The sequence below is a fragment of the Dothidotthia symphoricarpi genome, assembly GCF_010015815.1.
Source record: "Dothidotthia symphoricarpi CBS 119687 unplaced genomic scaffold P153scaffold_2, whole genome shotgun sequence".
In the NCBI taxonomy this organism is placed as follows: Eukaryota; Fungi; Ascomycota; class Dothideomycetes; order Pleosporales; family Dothidotthiaceae; genus Dothidotthia; species Dothidotthia symphoricarpi.
In genome coordinates this window covers 557,174-572,143 of record NW_022985009.1, presented here as the reverse complement: position 1 = coordinate 572,143, position 14,970 = coordinate 557,174, and the positions used below count along the sequence as shown (strand labels likewise).

The 14,970-nt window shown below is 50.6% G+C and overlaps 8 protein-coding genes across 8 annotated transcripts; 2 read left to right on the top strand and 6 right to left on the bottom strand.

Annotated features, from left to right (window-relative positions):
- Window positions 1-1,225: 1,225 nt before the first annotated feature.
- On the bottom strand, window positions 1,226-3,222 carry P153DRAFT_100609 (NHL repeat-containing protein). Its single transcript, XM_033661852.1, has 3 exons — window positions 3,142-3,222; window positions 2,375-3,005; window positions 1,226-2,325 (listed from the first exon to the last, which is right to left on the bottom strand). The coding sequence occupies exons 2-3, from the start codon at window positions 2,864-2,866 to the stop codon at window positions 1,726-1,728; spliced, it is 1,092 nt and encodes a 363-aa protein (XP_033528274.1). The 5' UTR covers window positions 2,867-3,005; window positions 3,142-3,222; the 3' UTR covers window positions 1,226-1,725.
- Window positions 3,223-3,729: 507 nt separating this feature from the next.
- Window positions 3,730-5,010, bottom strand: P153DRAFT_100544 (uncharacterized protein). The gene is made up of 2 exons (XM_033661851.1): window positions 4,667-5,010; window positions 3,730-4,603 (listed from the first exon to the last, which is right to left on the bottom strand). Exons 1-2 carry the CDS (start codon window positions 4,692-4,694, stop codon window positions 3,855-3,857), a joined length of 777 nt encoding a protein of 258 aa, XP_033528273.1. The 5' UTR covers window positions 4,695-5,010; the 3' UTR covers window positions 3,730-3,854.
- Window positions 5,011-5,095: 85 nt separating this feature from the next.
- On the bottom strand, window positions 5,096-6,629 carry P153DRAFT_100462 (glycoside hydrolase family 16 protein). The gene has a single exon (XM_033661850.1). The coding sequence runs from the start codon at window positions 6,527-6,529 to the stop codon at window positions 5,327-5,329; it is 1,203 nt and encodes a 400-aa protein (XP_033528272.1). The 5' UTR covers window positions 6,530-6,629; the 3' UTR covers window positions 5,096-5,326.
- Window positions 6,630-6,660: 31 nt separating this feature from the next.
- On the top strand, window positions 6,661-7,601 carry P153DRAFT_330476 (uncharacterized protein). Its single transcript, XM_033665430.1, has 2 exons — window positions 6,661-7,341; window positions 7,405-7,601. Exons 1-2 carry the CDS (start codon window positions 7,140-7,142, stop codon window positions 7,509-7,511), a joined length of 309 nt encoding a protein of 102 aa, XP_033528271.1. The 5' UTR covers window positions 6,661-7,139; the 3' UTR covers window positions 7,512-7,601.
- A 116-nt stretch (window positions 7,602-7,717) lies between these two features.
- P153DRAFT_306518 (uncharacterized protein) lies at window positions 7,718-9,264 on the top strand. The gene is made up of 3 exons (XM_033664635.1): window positions 7,718-8,051; window positions 8,145-8,344; window positions 8,453-9,264. The coding sequence occupies exons 1-3, from the start codon at window positions 7,817-7,819 to the stop codon at window positions 8,816-8,818; spliced, it is 801 nt and encodes a 266-aa protein (XP_033528270.1). The 5' UTR covers window positions 7,718-7,816; the 3' UTR covers window positions 8,819-9,264.
- On the bottom strand, window positions 9,127-10,598 carry P153DRAFT_362922 (carbohydrate esterase family 5 protein). Its single transcript, XM_033667253.1, has 2 exons — window positions 9,819-10,598; window positions 9,127-9,765 (listed from the first exon to the last, which is right to left on the bottom strand). Exons 1-2 carry the CDS (start codon window positions 10,303-10,305, stop codon window positions 9,371-9,373), a joined length of 882 nt encoding a protein of 293 aa, XP_033528269.1. The 5' UTR covers window positions 10,306-10,598; the 3' UTR covers window positions 9,127-9,370.
- Window positions 10,599-11,451: 853 nt separating this feature from the next.
- On the bottom strand, window positions 11,452-11,781 carry P153DRAFT_381051 (uncharacterized protein; the record flags this gene model as incomplete). The annotated part of the gene is made up of 1 exon (XM_033670009.1): window positions 11,452-11,781. One exon carries the CDS (start codon window positions 11,779-11,781, stop codon window positions 11,452-11,454), a length of 330 nt encoding a protein of 109 aa, XP_033528268.1.
- Window positions 11,782-13,065: 1,284 nt separating this feature from the next.
- On the bottom strand, window positions 13,066-13,948 carry P153DRAFT_419718 (Calycin-like protein). Its single transcript, XM_033672203.1, has 5 exons — window positions 13,804-13,948; window positions 13,624-13,756; window positions 13,399-13,570; window positions 13,248-13,342; window positions 13,066-13,198 (listed from the first exon to the last, which is right to left on the bottom strand). The coding sequence occupies exons 1-5, from the start codon at window positions 13,923-13,925 to the stop codon at window positions 13,121-13,123; spliced, it is 600 nt and encodes a 199-aa protein (XP_033528267.1). The 5' UTR covers window positions 13,926-13,948; the 3' UTR covers window positions 13,066-13,120.
- Between the last annotated feature and the right edge of the window lie 1,022 nt (window positions 13,949-14,970).

Genomic DNA, 14,970 nt, shown 5'->3' with positions numbered 1-14,970 from the left:
CGGTAACAGTCTCTAAATTGCTCTTTCTATCCCCGGTTTGCGCGAGTCGAGCATGTTCACAGCGATCGTCGAGTACTATTCCTTCTACGTCACATCTCAAACCCGTTTTGGCTGAGAGACAGACTGTTTCTAGCCTGGATAGCCAACGAAGGGTTGTGGGGAAAACACGCGAGCGACAGCCCAGAACTGGCACTATGTAGATCGTATCGAAACCCTGGATTATAAGTTGCCATATGTGACGATAACCAGGTCCGCTGTTCACTAGCGGCAGGAATTCGGTCCGGAGCTTATCACGATGTAGCTCCCGCACGAAAGTCTAATTTGATTTTGTCGATCAACTACCAACAATGGTCTACATCCCCCGTTACGGTTGCGTAGCGCCAAAAAGATGTTCAAGCGTGGAGGAGAATGTCTTACGGGACATATTTTTGCAAGGAAGGCGCGCTACCCTACCGTGCTCGTGCTCTAGCGCCAACGTGAACGCCGGAAGATTCGTGTTCAGACAAACAATAGCACATCCACGCAGTTCAAGAAGACGGTGGTAAGCCTACAAGGTGTCGGTCTTTTCACACCTTCAAGACGTTTTACACAGCTGCAATGTTCTGCCGGCATCATATTAGACAAGCTACGTCTCACAATGTCACATCTTCCAATTCTCAGCTTGACACCAGAGTGGGGCTTGATTAGCATCATCGCAACCTCTTCCCAGCCATGGTAAAACTTCATGAGCAATCCGGCTTTTGTTACTGGCTACCATAGAGACCATGATACGAATAGGAGGTGGCGTGCGGGAGATCGGCGTCAACTTTACCTAGCTTGTAATCCCCGCTTCAAGCTACGCAATCCTTTGCCTTAAGAAGAAGGCCGTATTTGCTAATGGGGCAGGACCCTTGGCAAGGGATTTCTTTACAGCTTTTACGGTAAGGCAGCATGGGAAGGCGAAAGTCTTGTTCAAGGGTGTCCTTGCATAGTACAGTCTGACCGAACATTTGAATCTCATGTCTCTGTAGCTACTACCCTGCCTTGGAGAGATTGAATCTAGTTGCTTGTACAGAACCATCCCTGTGATACAGAGCCTCCTTTTCCAAGAACTTGAACTTCAGGGATATCAATCCCGAAAAATGTTCCACTGCATTACCCAGAAACCATAACTACAAGTTACATAAGAGCAACCTCAACCCCAAGGAGTTCAAATCCATCGAAAATACCAAGCTCCGAAGTCTTCCTCGTGACCAACCACTTTCTACCTCTAGGCCTTCGTATCAATGCCTGAACAGGCAATTCAAACAAACCCGCCGTCTCAAGCCTGACAGGTCCTAGCCTACCGTAGAATCCTCACTGAGCGTGGAGTAAGTTCCGGTGTGCCAAGTCCCTCGCTCCAGAAAACCAGTCACGTTCGCTGGTTTGGTTGCGCAACTTCGAACATTCCTCGGCCCGAAGTGCAGATCTCGAATCGGGGTGACCACGCGGACCTTGTCCCTAGTGGTTGCCAAGCTTGATCTGCACGTCAGCTTCAAGATAGCCGGTGTCAATGTAGCGAAGTGCACTCAATTCATAGTGCTCAACGTCACTTGCCGGTGTGCCCAAGACACGCTCATTTTGTGCGTGGCCTGTTGATATGAGGTTTGATATAGCCGAATTGCATTAGGCCATGTAGCCAGATTGTTACACTGCTATTTTTGCGGAGGTGCTTTCCAGGACTTTTCCCAACGACTCAACCTTCCTTCACAACTGGTACCTCCCAATTCTGTTACGGAGCACCTGTGAGAAATATATTCCATTATCCGGACCATAGTGAATAGCAATATTGAGGCCTGGAGGTATACCCACTGGCGAAGTGATACCATTATCTGGCATATCGATGATTACCGCCTCGTTGTTCTTGTCGAGGTACTGAATTGTATTGCGAGTAGCTGTCGAATACCAGTAGCGTCCCTGCGAATCAACTGTATTCTCGGTAGGAAAAGACGCAGGCAACGGGTCGGTAAAGACGTCAATCTTCTTCGTCTGCGTGTCGAAGCGGACGTTGGAATTCAACACGAACCCAGTGAACCATATGTAACGGTTCTCTGTCTCGGCTCGGACCACTACGATACCGAGGCCTTCAAGCGGGAGAGGGTAGCGAGTAAACCTTTTGGTTGTTGGATTGAATTTGGTGATTGCTTGGCCCAGCATCTCGGCAAGCCAGACGTTGCCGTCAATTTTGGAAACGAAAACACCGACGACGCCGTTCAGTGGGGTGGGTAGAGGGTAGACGCCATCGAACTCCTCTGTTGCGTAGTTGAAGTGGTACAGTGTTCCGGCTGTTGTGAGCGTGTACCACATCTGCGGCGTGTCAAATTCTAGGCTTTCTACGAAACACTTTGTCACTTACGCCTGTTTCGCCGTCCCAAAGGTCGTTGAAAGGCTGGACATCTCCAAGAAGCGGAACATTTGGCAATGGAGGTGTGAATACTTTGATAGAGCCAGTAGCGGGGTTGATCTTCAAGAATTGCGAGCGAATTCCTGTAGCAGCATACAAGTTCCCATCACGGCCAGGCTGTATAGCACATGCAAAAGCCACACGACCTGTCAACGGGAGACTGCCATTGTACAGTTGATTGGGGCTGTAAGGAACTGGGTAGTTTGTGATTTTACCGCTGCCAATCTCGATCTTCGAGATACTGTTGTCAAAGAAGTTTTGCGTCCAGATCTTGCCGTCAGGTCCTGTGGTGATGTCGCATGGTCCCTGTAGAGAGTCTGGGTTTTCGTAATACCTGAAACGTGCTGGGTCTGAGTCTCCCTTCGAATAACCTGGTGTCAGGTCTATCAGTTGAGGGGTCGGTACAGCTGTAACTGCAACCGCGAGGAAAAGAGTAGACCGCATAGTGGAAAGTACAGATATGTATCGATTCAGGTTACCAGATGATAACTGGAAACAGGGCCCAAGTATTCCTGGTATACGGGAATAACAATAAAATTTACTCTGTGTCTACGGTGGGGTGGCTAATGTGCTCGATTAGCGCCTATAGATCTACATCAGCTACATCTGATGGAGGGGAGACAGGTCGATCACGAGTGGTGTTGACTAGAGTTGACAGTAGCTGTTGAGCTAGTCGTTGCCTGCAGACAGCAGCGTGGCGATCCAGACTAGTCACCCACCTATTCAGATCACTTCGGGAGCTGAGAGGCGATGAAGCATCCGACAAACGTAGGTTAGAACGTTCGGGAAGAATTAGATTAGTGTTGTACCCCACGACGTAATCGTCTTGGAAGCCTCACTTGGCGGAGACAGAATGACATATCTTGCAACTAAACCTGAAAAGGCAGGGCGTAGACAAGAGCGCCCTTAGCCTCTCGGCAATTCAAACACGGGCTCTCACCACATATACGGACTTCCTGTTTGGCAATTCTTTTGCTTTCTCTACCTCAGGGAATGTTGAAGGAAGTACATGGATATACTCTAGACTCTGACTAAGAAATACGAAGACGTGCTAAGAGTCTGGAATTGAGGTTGATTTAGGTGGGATTTATGGACCGTAATTACGCCGGTGTACTTCTTGTTTTGAAAGACGTTGTTTAGGGTGCTTGCTGTCAGACTGGGTGGGATAAGTACTGACAGCATGAATTCGAATTATATGCAAGCGGTATGATGCACTACCGCACGCCTGCAGGATGAGTTTCGTCGTCAACACAGCTGGCGCTGCTGGTTGTCGTATTATGATCGCCTCAAGACTCGGTACCTTTTGTTGCCCGTCAAAGTATCCCAAGCTCTCTACTGGGACCTGACCTCCGACGTTCTAGCCATGCATCTACCCAATCTTGCACGGGCTCAACGAGAACCTTTGTATAATCGCTCTCATCAGAGTCTTGTGTTACTCAGCCATCGACACAATGCTCCATTCATCTCCTTGGCTAAGATCGTTAATCTGATTTATAATCTCCCGCAGGCTCTCCTGGTGAGCCCTACTCGCCTCCCCACCGATACAGAATTGCCAACGCCGTATGTCCTCATCATTTACGTCCATGCACGGCCGGCCCTCGACCTTCCTGGAGATGATAGTAAGCTCAGGACGGCCAGTTCTCGTCCACGTCCTGCCCCGGATTACAACTGTTGGTTCCAGACATACACCCAAGGTCCCGATCGAAGCCAACCTTGAGATTATGAAAGGCGCAGCATCGGCAGACGTCAGGTAGTTCAGAATCTTGACCCTTGATGCAAGCCGTGCATTAACGTAAGACATAAACCATTGGAAAACGAAGGAGACCCTCGGCGCATACGTGCGCAGGCGCACCAATGGGAAGACGTCAAATCTCCGAATTGGCTCCGCAGGAACAATAGCTATGAAGTTGCCGATGTAGGTCTGCATGGTCTTGTTCGTGGCTTCAGGAAAGAAGGTGGCGAGGTAACTGGGAAGTTCCTCGAGGGTGACATATACCAGGTTGTTTTTCATATACAACGGAAGAAACTCGTTGCGAAGTTGCTTGCTGGCTTGCGTAAGGCTTTTGTAATGGGGTTGCGGTTGTACTTGAGGTTGCTGGGGTGTTGACATGGCGCGTGTGAGACATAGCCGGTCGCGGGGCAGACAATTCATGCAAAAGCCATAGATGATGTTGCGAATGTCTTGGAACTGAGTGGTCAGTTGCTAATTTAGGAGCAAACATGCTAGCGGCGACATGTACTTACCTCCCGGGAGTTCCAGTAGCGACATCATCTCGGATTGAGGTTGTGGAGTCTCGACTTAGGGAGATGTCTTTTGCGACATTGCTGGACTTGCGAGTACAAATCTTCACTCTGAATTGGTATGATTAGGGTTGGATGTAGAGCTTCCAAGCGGTAAATTGGAGAAGGCGCGATGGGTCGTGAGCAATGGAAGGTACGCATTGATGTAGGGAGATACGCATGCTGACTAAGCGTACCAGATAACTACGCGAGACAACGCAGTCTTGCTTGGAACTTCGTGACTAGCCAGAAGTGGATGAGAGTAGATCTGTTCAGGGTATCAAACGCTTTTCTGAAGAAAGACAAGTGTACTGAACGGATGTTACAAGAACTCGTGATAAGATATGAAGGCAATCTGATTTTGTAGCAAGAGTTACCAGTAAACACGACAGTGATGATGAAGCGCGGCTGAGGAAACGTGTGGTGACACTTGATGAAAAACCAAGATAAATGAGAAGTGGTTTAACATAGGGAACGCAAGCTCATGCGTGATTTGCGCAATGCAAGAGAACCCACGAGGAAATACACAATTCAAAGATCAGTAAACAGAGAAAAAGGTGAAATGATCTTGCATACATGCAAGACTGAATACAGCGCCGTGGCATCTACTCATCGAGAAGGTCCTTAGTTAGCCTTCCCCTCACGCGCATTACTCCATGCATGCTCAAACTGCTGCCATCCACCCTCGGGCTCCTCGCACATTTTGACTTCGCTAACAATCATGTCGTAGTATCCGTCCTTGGGAAGCTTCCCCTGGCATACGTTACCACCCATGGCAATATTGATCAGCAGGCGATAATCCTCCATCCTGCGCGTTCCCACGGGGATATTCGCCTTCATCACCGGCTGACCGTCAATGTACCAGACCATCCTGCCCCGCCAATCTGGGATGCCGTCTTCTTCTATCCACGCGAAGCCAAATGTGTGGGGTTCCCTGGCCATGTTAGGTAGATGTGTTTCAGCCACACGGTGCTTGTCGTGATCCTCGCCGTTGAAGTGTCCCCAGTGCAAGCAGGAGTGGTTCATACAATCCCCGTTCCAGCTCTCGAATATATCCACCTCGCCGTCCTTGGGCCACACAAACGGATCCGCTGGCAACATCCAATACGCAGGCCAGATGCCCTCGGCAACGGGCGGCAGAATGGTCGCGGTCAAGTACCCTCTCGGACGCGAGAGTGTCTGGAAGGACGTCAAACGTGCAGAAGTGTAGCTTCCGTTTTGCACCAGCGCGCGCACAATAAGGCGATTGTCGTGGTGGAACGAGTTGGTGGCCTGGTCTGTGTACATTTGCTTCTCGTTGTTGCCCCAACCATGGTCACCGGTTTCGTGGCGAAAGTTTTGAGATACGGGGGTCGAAGCGGCAAAGGAAGGCTTCCAGTACACTTTCTCGCCCTGTGATGGGGCCAGGTTCTGCGGCGGCGGGGGCTGTGAGGACATAGGGCGGTTCTGGGGGACGGGCCGCGATTGTGGTTTACTGGACTGTGGGATGGGCGGTGCAAATGCGTTGTTTTGTTGGGGAGGCGCACCCCATTGCTGTTGCTGCTGCTGACCTGCAGGATGCCATTGATTGTGCGAGTACTGGTGTGGAGTGATACCGCCGCTTTGTTGCTGAGGCGGCTGCTGGTATTGATTTGGCGGTGCGTATTGCTGCGGCGGGTGCTGGTTGCCCGGGTATGGTGCTTGGTTCTGGGGTGGGTATGATTGTTGTCCGGGGTAGTTCTGGGGAGGTTGGCCTTGCTGTTGACCCGACTGTCGCTGTTCGTACTGTTTCTGAAGCTCTTTGGCCTTTTGCTTGCCTTTTGCGAATAGCTTGTCGAAGGTGGACATGATTGCGACGGTGTGCGACGAGGTTGGTGGTGGGACGAAACCCGCGATGAGCTGCCCCACCAAACGCCAAACAGCCCTACGCGTTAGTACGCGCAAACAACCGTTGATCCACTTCTCCGCCAACTCTCCGACACAACGCACTTACCGTGAGCCGCTATGAGGTCTTCACATAGGGTAATTTTGATCCCAATTCCTCATGATCACCACCGGTTCCCTCTTTCTACGTTCATAGTCATCTCCAGATAACTGTCGCATGTTTGCGTGAAAGTCAAGACAAATGACGTCAGAGTCTCACACCAGGCGGCACACTGCTTTGTCCACCCAACCAGTTCCTTCCAAGTCAGCCAAACTCGTCCATCCATGTTTCCTTGTATGTGAAACATGTCGAGACGAGACAACACAAGCGAGACCTGCGTAGCAGTCGCGTCATCTGTGCGCAAACAGGAAACTGCGATGAATTGACCTTGCGACCATAACACAAAGACAATTCAAGTCGTCAACTCACCACCATTGTTCAACCCACCACTCCTCACTTCCTCCCCCCATCTTGCCTGTCTATACATCTTCTCTTTCACGTTGAATTTCAAGAATAATCTCCTTGAACAACAAGATGTCGTCTATCATCGCCGCCATCAAAGACCTCGTCGCCTCGCTCCTCAACCTCGTCTATTCCTTCTTTACTACCGCCGGCGCCCTCGTACAAAAGACGTTGAGCTTTGGCCTTTCTATGCTCTCCAGCATTGTTGATCTTATCGTCAATTTCTTCCATGGCCTAGTTGATCTCGCGGGCGGACTGGTGTCTTTCTTCTTAGGTGAGTTCAAGTTCGAGGGTTGAGCAATGCAAGTGAGGGACAGAACTGACAAGTATGTGACAGGGAATCTACTTATGCTTGCCGTACTCGGCGCCGCAGTCTTTGGGTTCTTGCAGTACCAGCGCAGTCAGGGCCGGACGGTGAAGGTTGGAGATAAGAAGCTGAATTAGCGAGTTCCTTTTCTCTATGTAGAACGTTATGGTGCGGAGTCTTTACCTGAGCTACTCAAGCAACCACCTAGTAATGGAGATCCATATCTAGTAATCCCTTTCCCTTAGTCCTTCAACATGACTTATCCTCACCCCGCCTCCCCCTCCCGCACGTATTTCACACATGAGCTGTCCCGAACAGGGCTTCCCCGTTCAAGCGCTGAATAGCCTCACCACACGCACCATTCCACAAAACCACCCACTACGACACCACTCCATATCCTCCCCGCACAAAGCCCACTCCGTCCTCACCTTCCATACAAACCATGTTCCCCAAATCCCTCTCCTGGAAACGCCCGACAATACCCTACCGCGACGACACCGAACCATCCTCCTCACTCCTCCCCAAAGAAGAAGAAGAAGATTACTCATATCCACGCCCCCACAGATCAACCTGCCGCACCGCATGCGCATACCTCACCCTCGCAATATCAAGTCTCATCATCGGCCTCATCGCAGGACAATTCATCAGAGCAGAGTACGAAGTCGATGGATTCGTAGGTGCGATGAGCCCGCCCACTCCACTTCCCAGATTTGCACATCCAACTTCATTCCTCGCTTGTTCTTTCGCCCAGCTAACACACATGTTCAAAGCGCCATTCGCCTCCCCCCACCGCAACACGCACAACATCGTCTGGCAGGAAAACGCCACTTTTGCCAGCGACCCCAGCGCCGAGAACGACGCTGCGTGGATCAGTCTGATACCCGTGGGCATGGGGTTCGTCGAGCATCCCGTGTTGGCGCCGCGGGGCACGCCGAGGGCGCTCAGCGTGTATCATGAGATACACTGTTTGGTGAGTTTGCCTGCATTTCCAATTTGGGTTTGAGGTTTGGGAAGAGTCGGGAGATATGCAGTGAGGATATGAGAGGTATATAAGATGGGACTGATGACCACTTCGCAGCACGGCCTACGCACCTCTTTCTTCACAACGCACTACCGCCTTGCTCAACTCGCGTCGCTACATCCTACGTCTTCTCCGTCCACACCGGCGTATCCCGCTTACACGCCCAATGCCTACCTTGACGAACTCGTCACGTCCGACGACGGCTTCGATCTCATCCACATCAAGCACTGCTTCGACTACCTACGCCAGGCACTCATGTGCGCCGTGGACACCAATCTGGAGGACGTGAAGTTCACGCCGGGCGGCGAGCACGGGAACGCCGAGGGGTGGGGCACGCGGCGGACGTGTCGGGATTATGCGGGGGTCAAGGAGTGGGCGGAGCGGTGGAGGGTTACGGGGCAGACGGGAATTGGGGGGAATTGACTGGATTGAGTGGATGGGATTGAGATATGAAAGATGGATGGAGGCCGAACAAGTTTAGGTGTAGAAAGTATTAAATAGTTCTTTGTGTGGTGATACGTGTATGGTACATGGAACAACAATTCTATACATACCGCTGTGGTGTACACTCAATCAGCTTTTGGTCTAAACTGCGTCTCGCTTTGCTGCAGCCCTTCAAATTATGGCCCTCTGCGGCGTTTTGCCTAGGTCCTTCTATGTTCTTCTTGTCCCGGATGTTCGGCAGGCGTCCTCATGCGCCAAGTCTTCCCAACAAACTCGGTGATACAAGCCTTGTCTACTTCCCCTAAATTTTCGATGACCCAACCTTGGATGCGAGGCGTTACGCGCTGTCATGGGTGCTGACAGCCGTGTACGAGCTCAAGCGGGCAGACGAGGCTTTCCAGATGAGTACGCGTCTCAGCAAGAAACTGTCACGTATAAGTCTTGATTCATGTTGCAACACCATCCGCAAGGCTCGACCTCCATGCTCGTTACAACCCCAGTTAAACATCGTCTCCAGTGTGAATGAACTTACTATAACGCCAAGACGACCACCGCCGCGATGAAGACATTTCCAACCGGATGTGCGATTCCCTTCTTCAGCATGCCTCCTGCCCCGCTCGCGCTGTCGTTCTTGGCCTTTTCGTTGGCCTTCCGCGCTAGCGCAATGACCCACTGCGCCGCCTCGTCGGTGTACCGGTCGAAGTAGTTGAGATGATTCGCCATGTTCGGGTTCTTCGTGTGTGATGCGCAGATGGGATCGCCCGTCTGGCAGTATTCGCGCAGAACGCCAGCATCGGCGTAAGGTTGCAGGCCTGCGAGCTGCGAGGCGGTGCGAGGCGCGGCGCCGTCTGAGACATTGCCACCGCCGACGGTCCAGGTTTGGTTTGCAGAGCGGCGCGTAGGGCCCCAGGCAAGTGCTGCTGCAACTGTAGGGGTTGTCATCAGTACGCCTCGCTTTCCAACTTGTAAATGGACATACCCCTCGACCCCGGTGCACTTCCGATCTCCATTCCTGTGTTGTTCTTCTGCGTGCATTTCCAAAGTGGCCCTCCTCCCCCACCAAGTATGTCCAGCGCCACGCTCCCTCCCTGACTAAATCCCATGACGATGAGATGACTCTCAGGACATCTCGATGTGTAGTTGCGCATCTGTGCTGCGCCGTTGATTGCGCCCTCGTGTGCGCTCAGACACCACTTCTCCCCGCCGTTTAGCGCCGCATACTCGATGTCTTCGTAGCCGCAGGCGCTGGGATTCTCGGGCGTGTTGAGCGCGGAGCACACTTTGGCTACTGTCTCGATGACGTGGCCGGGATACGGGGACATGCTGCCACGGAGGAGAAAATGATGATACATCTGGCAGTCGGACGTCCTGAGGACTTCATTCTGCGGACAGTTGGAGAGCTTTGTGCAGACGGCGGACGCAGACGAAGCGCAGAGCAGCGCAAGGGCGGCGGCTTGGAGGATCATGGTGGAATATCGACGGACGGTGAAGGAGAATAGTTCGAAAGGAAGGAGCGTCGGGTTATCTGTCGGTTAAGGAAGGTGTGGTGGTGGCGCTTGACTCGAGCTCCAGGCTCAGAATTGTCTATTCCACAGGAGAAAGATAAGGTCGCGGGTGTTGAAAAGATGGTAATGTAATGAGGCGAAATGGAGAGCCGCAACAACGGTGAAACACTCTCACCCCATCCCCACATGAAGACGCGTCCCCATCTGCCAAGATGAGCATCCTGTCTGCTCCACGCCCGGCGGTTTGACGTGCTGGACAATTGGCGATGATTGTCGTACGCCAAGCGACAAGACCCGGGTAAACGGCTCCTAATATAAGCGCCACTTACACCGCCACTTTTCACCTCGAGTACGGGACTGGGGAGATTGCTTGTGCTCCACGACACGCGTTCGTTCGCTGCAACTCCTGATCGACGCAGCAAAGTAATATAACTCAAGCTGGATCTGGTAATCGATTACGATCGCTGAAGGGCATCTGTTTCAGTTTCCCGAGTAGTTACATGTTTGTTGGTGCCCAGTTCCAGCGACTGGTGAGCACGCAGGCGAGCCCAATTAACGTTACTCTTCTCAACATCACGGACGATCTTGCAGTATACTGAATCTCGTTTCTGGCGGCACACAAGGGACTGCCATGATTTCACGACTTGGCTTCTCAAAAATTCCAGCTGTTTGACTAATCACGTCTCCTCTCCTCGATTGTCTCATGTCTCCTCAACACTGGAAAGAAGACATGGCAGTGGTCCAAGCCGTGTGGGTCGAATAGATCAAGGCGATAGGGATGTGTTAATAACAAGTCACTCTTCGTGCACTATGATTCACAAACTAATTGAACGCGCCTCAATAGTTACTGAGCTTCTTCGTCATACCAGTTGCTTTTGCCGCCCACAGCAGTATATACAACATCGTACACTAGTCACATTCATCGGTTAAATTGGCTGCTGATGGATCGCGCGGCAGAGTCTGAAAACTGGTCGAGAACTTACCGAACGAGGTACAATGAGACACCATGACAGAGTTTCCTTTAGTCTCCTTCGATCCGCCGCCTGTGCCGTTAACGTTGAGTAACAATTCCTTGGTCTCCACGAGTAGGTAGGTTTGACTGACCCACTACCACGGATTGTTCCACATCTCGTTTGCCTCTTCGGGCGTGGCATTGGATATGGTATCATTGTCGAACCGGTCGACATTGATCTCGCCCACGAAAGAGCCCTCCTCAGACAAGTGCTTGTCAAAGTTCAACGAACTCATGGTAACGGTTGAGGTAGCCAGTTGACCTGAGAGATTCATCGGGGAGCCGAGCGCTCTGCTGCAGTTCCACGAGTTGATTCCAAACCCATCATCGGGAGCGATGTGGTTCATTTGACATGCCGGCATTTCAATGCCGGCATGTCGTAGACAATGCAGAGAACAAGTTCCAATCTGCTCCCAGCTCGGCATTCGCAGGCCCTATGATCGCGTGTTGCTGGCCATCAAAGTCTGTAGTTCAACACACATACTGATCAAGCCATCAATGGTGACCTCGAAAAACTTCAATCACTTGGCTCTATAAACGCGATCAGTTGGCACGTCAAATTTAACCGCACAACCCCAGAAATCGATGTCGGCAAGGGTTCCAGCTATTGTCTCTGTATCGAAACACCAAGGACCAATCTCCTTGCTGTACTGGTATGTGTCTGTTGGTTGTGAGACGATCTGAACCAGCTCAACTGCTTTTGTAGAGATGTGCAGGTAGCCATCTGCTGCCTGTGTGGCAACACTAGATAGGTTGGATGAGTGCAGAAGGCCAAGCCATTGCCAACCATACATACCTTTCACATATACCAAAACAAAACACCGTAGTTGACGTACGCAAGGTCCTTTGTTTCGCCGGTGCAGTTTTCAGATCTCTCACTACCGTTACTTGGCAAGAAGAGCACTGTGAGAAATATCCCCAAATTGACAAATGATCCGAGTTCAAAACTCTCAAGAGCAGACTAGTCTGATAAGAACTGAGAAGGCTATCCGCAGGACAGTTTACTAGAGAACAGCGAGGACTACATTGTGCGTATATTCTCCGTCAACAGCAAACGTCAACCTTATACCAGTAGAAGCAGAGTGTCATGCAACCATGTGGCGGTTGACACTAAGACACTTTTATATCTGAAACTGCAGAGCGCAACATAACTAGGTGGCGTTTTCGTTGAAGGTTGCATATGCAGAGTACCAGCAGTTAGGCTGTAGCTATTTCTGGCCTGTAAGGCTGCTTTAGGATATATCAGCATTGGCAGCATAAGGATGTGTGGATGGAAGAGTTCACCGAAGATAGAAAGAATCAATGGCGTATACTAGCGTCTTGACATCCCCTGTGACCCTCGATTATTTGCCCTCAATAATGCCTTTAGAACTCTGCAGCCAGTACCTGGCCGTGTACAATGAATTTCAAGGTAATCCTTTCATCTAATCATTTGGGTGTCAGTATATCCAGATTACCGATCGACATCTTTGTCAAAACATAAAATTTTGCCTACAATCGAACGCAAGGACAAGGAATGGTGTACGAACGATCTTCTTGGGTTTTCTGACTTGTTCAGCTGGCCTATTGCCTTCGCCATATCAACATGCCTTGGTCGAATTTCTAGAACTCATCATCGCATGCGCGTAGTTCCAAGCCTCCAGTTCACGCTACAAGGAAGTGGTGTAATTGGCTTTTATATTGGTCTGACTATATATACACGAATCAGAGTGGCGGTTCAGATTATACATTCCCATATGTCTGTACACACGATGATAAATTGTCTCATGGGCAACCGGTCTGGTTGAACATGGAAATAGCAGAAGCTTCTGACCCAAACGCAATAGCACGATCAATCCAAGTCTGTATGCATGTTAGTACAACGCTCGATTCGCGCTCGATGGAAACTCACATTGATCTTAGCGGAAGCGGGCTGTCGTTTCCGGCTCAAAATGTACAGAGTGTTCCAGTTTTGTGTCTGTACGATGGCCCAATCAACGGCGTAATCTGCGACGTTTGTTAATGTTCGACTTCTTAACCACCTCCCACTCCAAGTTGCATACCCTGAACGATATAGTTTGGCCCTGGACATTCCGGAGAAGATGTGCCCGGAAAGCTGACTATAAAAGCTCCTCCAGCGCCGTACGCCGAATCTACAGGCGCCGCATTGCCGGTGATGTCGATCGTCCGTCCGCCTACTGTTGCCGTGTTTACGACTTTGACAGTTCCATTGGCCTGATGTGACTGTTAATGAGCTGTCGTCTGGGCTATGAGCGTATGTTACGTACGTTTAGGGCGTAGTTAGCTGTTACGCAGCGTGCTCCGGCCGTAGGACCGAAAGGTGTGCCTGCAACCTGGTACCATGTCCCTAGGTACGCTTCTAGGTCAAACTTGGAATCCGGTACGGGGTAAAAGCATGATCTGCTGGATGTAAGCCGATGATGTTGTGGCATGTGGAAAAAAGGTACCCATCATATTGTGACCCGACGACATTTGGGGTAATTCCAATCTCATTTGAGGATTGTTGACGAGGAACCAACAGGCCCGAGGCGACGGAGATCAGCGTAACGAAAATACTTGTGACGCGCATGTTGAGGTTTGAATCGATTTGAGAGAAGACAATGGGATCGAAAAATTTAGACAAGACTCTTGTGATTGATAGTTCCGATCGGCGGACTAAAGTTTCTACAAAGTACCTTGCCCAGACACTTGACCATCACTTCTAGGAGGCCGTGCAACTTCCCCAGCCTAACGTCATGCTCCATACAATCCACTCCGCCTTTGAGCCAAGACATTGTAACCGACATCGTGAACTGTACCTTGCCGGTCTCCTGGCCGAGCCAATCGCTATCGGGAGTGGAAGCCTGTGCAAGGAACAAACGTTCGCGGGGGATGGCGGAGTTTTGTCCTACACGGGTATCTGGTAGCGGAGCTGGCCTAGTTGGGATTGTGGGGGTTTTCGTAACGCATGTCGACCGCCGTTGTTGAGGAACGGTGTTGTTGGTTATATAAGGCTGGGCACGATCGAGGAGTTGAATGATGACGTAGTTGCCGGCTTGGCGTAGGATCTGTCTCTCCTTCCCCACATTCCGCAGTTCGACTCTTCAAATGTACCTGTCAGGATAATTCATCCTACAGACACTGCTTAGTTGGGAATCATACATATATCTGAGTTGTGTGTCTCGCAACTCAGGTTACCAGCTGTCCAGGCCTGATTGTCTTGAACAAACAATGTATCATAATTACTAGATTGCGTTGTCCTCCCCGTTCTGCCAATTCGTATATTATACGCGCCGGCTCTTTTACTCATAATGATAATGCTGCAAACGACAGAAAAAATGGCAGGTAAATCGGAAGATAACCCGTATAGTAGAGGTGACAAAGACTGTGCAGATGGAGAAGGTAAAGACAGGGCCAGAGAGAGGCAGAAGAACATTGTACCAAGTCAGCAGTCTGTAGAGAAGCTACTTGAAGCAATATTTACCCTAGTTGTTACAGCACATTAGAACTCTTCTTACTGCTTGTTATCACTTGTTATTGCTTGTTACTGCATGTTTAGAACTTTTCCTCTGCCTATTGCTACTCTTATTACTGCTTGTTATGCCTTGTTATACCTTGTTATGTGCTTAATGTAC

Excerpts from the sequence above, each read along its gene's own strand:
- P153DRAFT_100609 (XM_033661852.1), bottom strand. The coding sequence starts at position 2,866 with ATGCGGTCTACTCTTTTCCTCGCGGTTGCAGTTACAGCTGTACCGACC. Across the intron at positions 2,326-2,374 it reads TTTGGGACGGCGAAACAGGC|ATGTGGTACACGCTCACAAC; the intron begins GTAAGTGACAAA and ends GACACGCCGCAG.
- P153DRAFT_100544 (XM_033661851.1), bottom strand. The coding sequence starts at position 4,694 with ATGATGTCGCTACTGGAACTCCCGGGAG. Across the intron at positions 4,604-4,666 it reads GCTACTGGAACTCCCGGGAG|ACATTCGCAACATCATCTAT; the intron begins GTAAGTACATGT and ends CTCAGTTCCAAG.
- P153DRAFT_100462 (XM_033661850.1), bottom strand. The coding sequence starts at position 6,529 with ATGTCCACCTTCGACAAGCTATTCGCAAAAGGCAAGCAAAAGGCCAAA.
- P153DRAFT_330476 (XM_033665430.1), top strand. The coding sequence starts at position 7,140 with ATGTCGTCTATCATCGCCGCCATCAAAGACCTCGTCGCCTCGCTCCTC. Across the intron at positions 7,342-7,404 it reads ACTGGTGTCTTTCTTCTTAG|GGAATCTACTTATGCTTGCC; the intron begins GTGAGTTCAAGT and ends AGTATGTGACAG.
- P153DRAFT_306518 (XM_033664635.1), top strand. The coding sequence starts at position 7,817 with ATGTTCCCCAAATCCCTCTCCTGGAAACGCCCGACAATACCCTACCGC. Across the intron at positions 8,052-8,144 it reads CGAAGTCGATGGATTCGTAG|CGCCATTCGCCTCCCCCCAC; the intron begins GTGCGATGAGCC and ends ACATGTTCAAAG. Across the intron at positions 8,345-8,452 it reads ATCATGAGATACACTGTTTG|CACGGCCTACGCACCTCTTT; the intron begins GTGAGTTTGCCT and ends ACCACTTCGCAG.
- P153DRAFT_362922 (XM_033667253.1), bottom strand. The coding sequence starts at position 10,305 with ATGATCCTCCAAGCCGCCGCCCTTGCGCTGCTCTGCGCTTCGTCTGCG. Across the intron at positions 9,766-9,818 it reads AAGTGCACCGGGGTCGAGGG|TTGCAGCAGCACTTGCCTGG; the intron begins GTATGTCCATTT and ends CAACCCCTACAG.
- P153DRAFT_419718 (XM_033672203.1), bottom strand. The coding sequence starts at position 13,925 with ATGCGCGTCACAAGTATTTTCGTTACGCTGATCTCCGTCGCCTCGGGC. Across the intron at positions 13,757-13,803 it reads GTCGGGTCACAATATGATGG|ATCATGCTTTTACCCCGTAC; the intron begins GTACCTTTTTTC and ends TACATCCAGCAG. Across the intron at positions 13,343-13,398 it reads GCCAAACTATATCGTTCAGG|ATTACGCCGTTGATTGGGCC; the intron begins GTATGCAACTTG and ends CAAACGTCGCAG.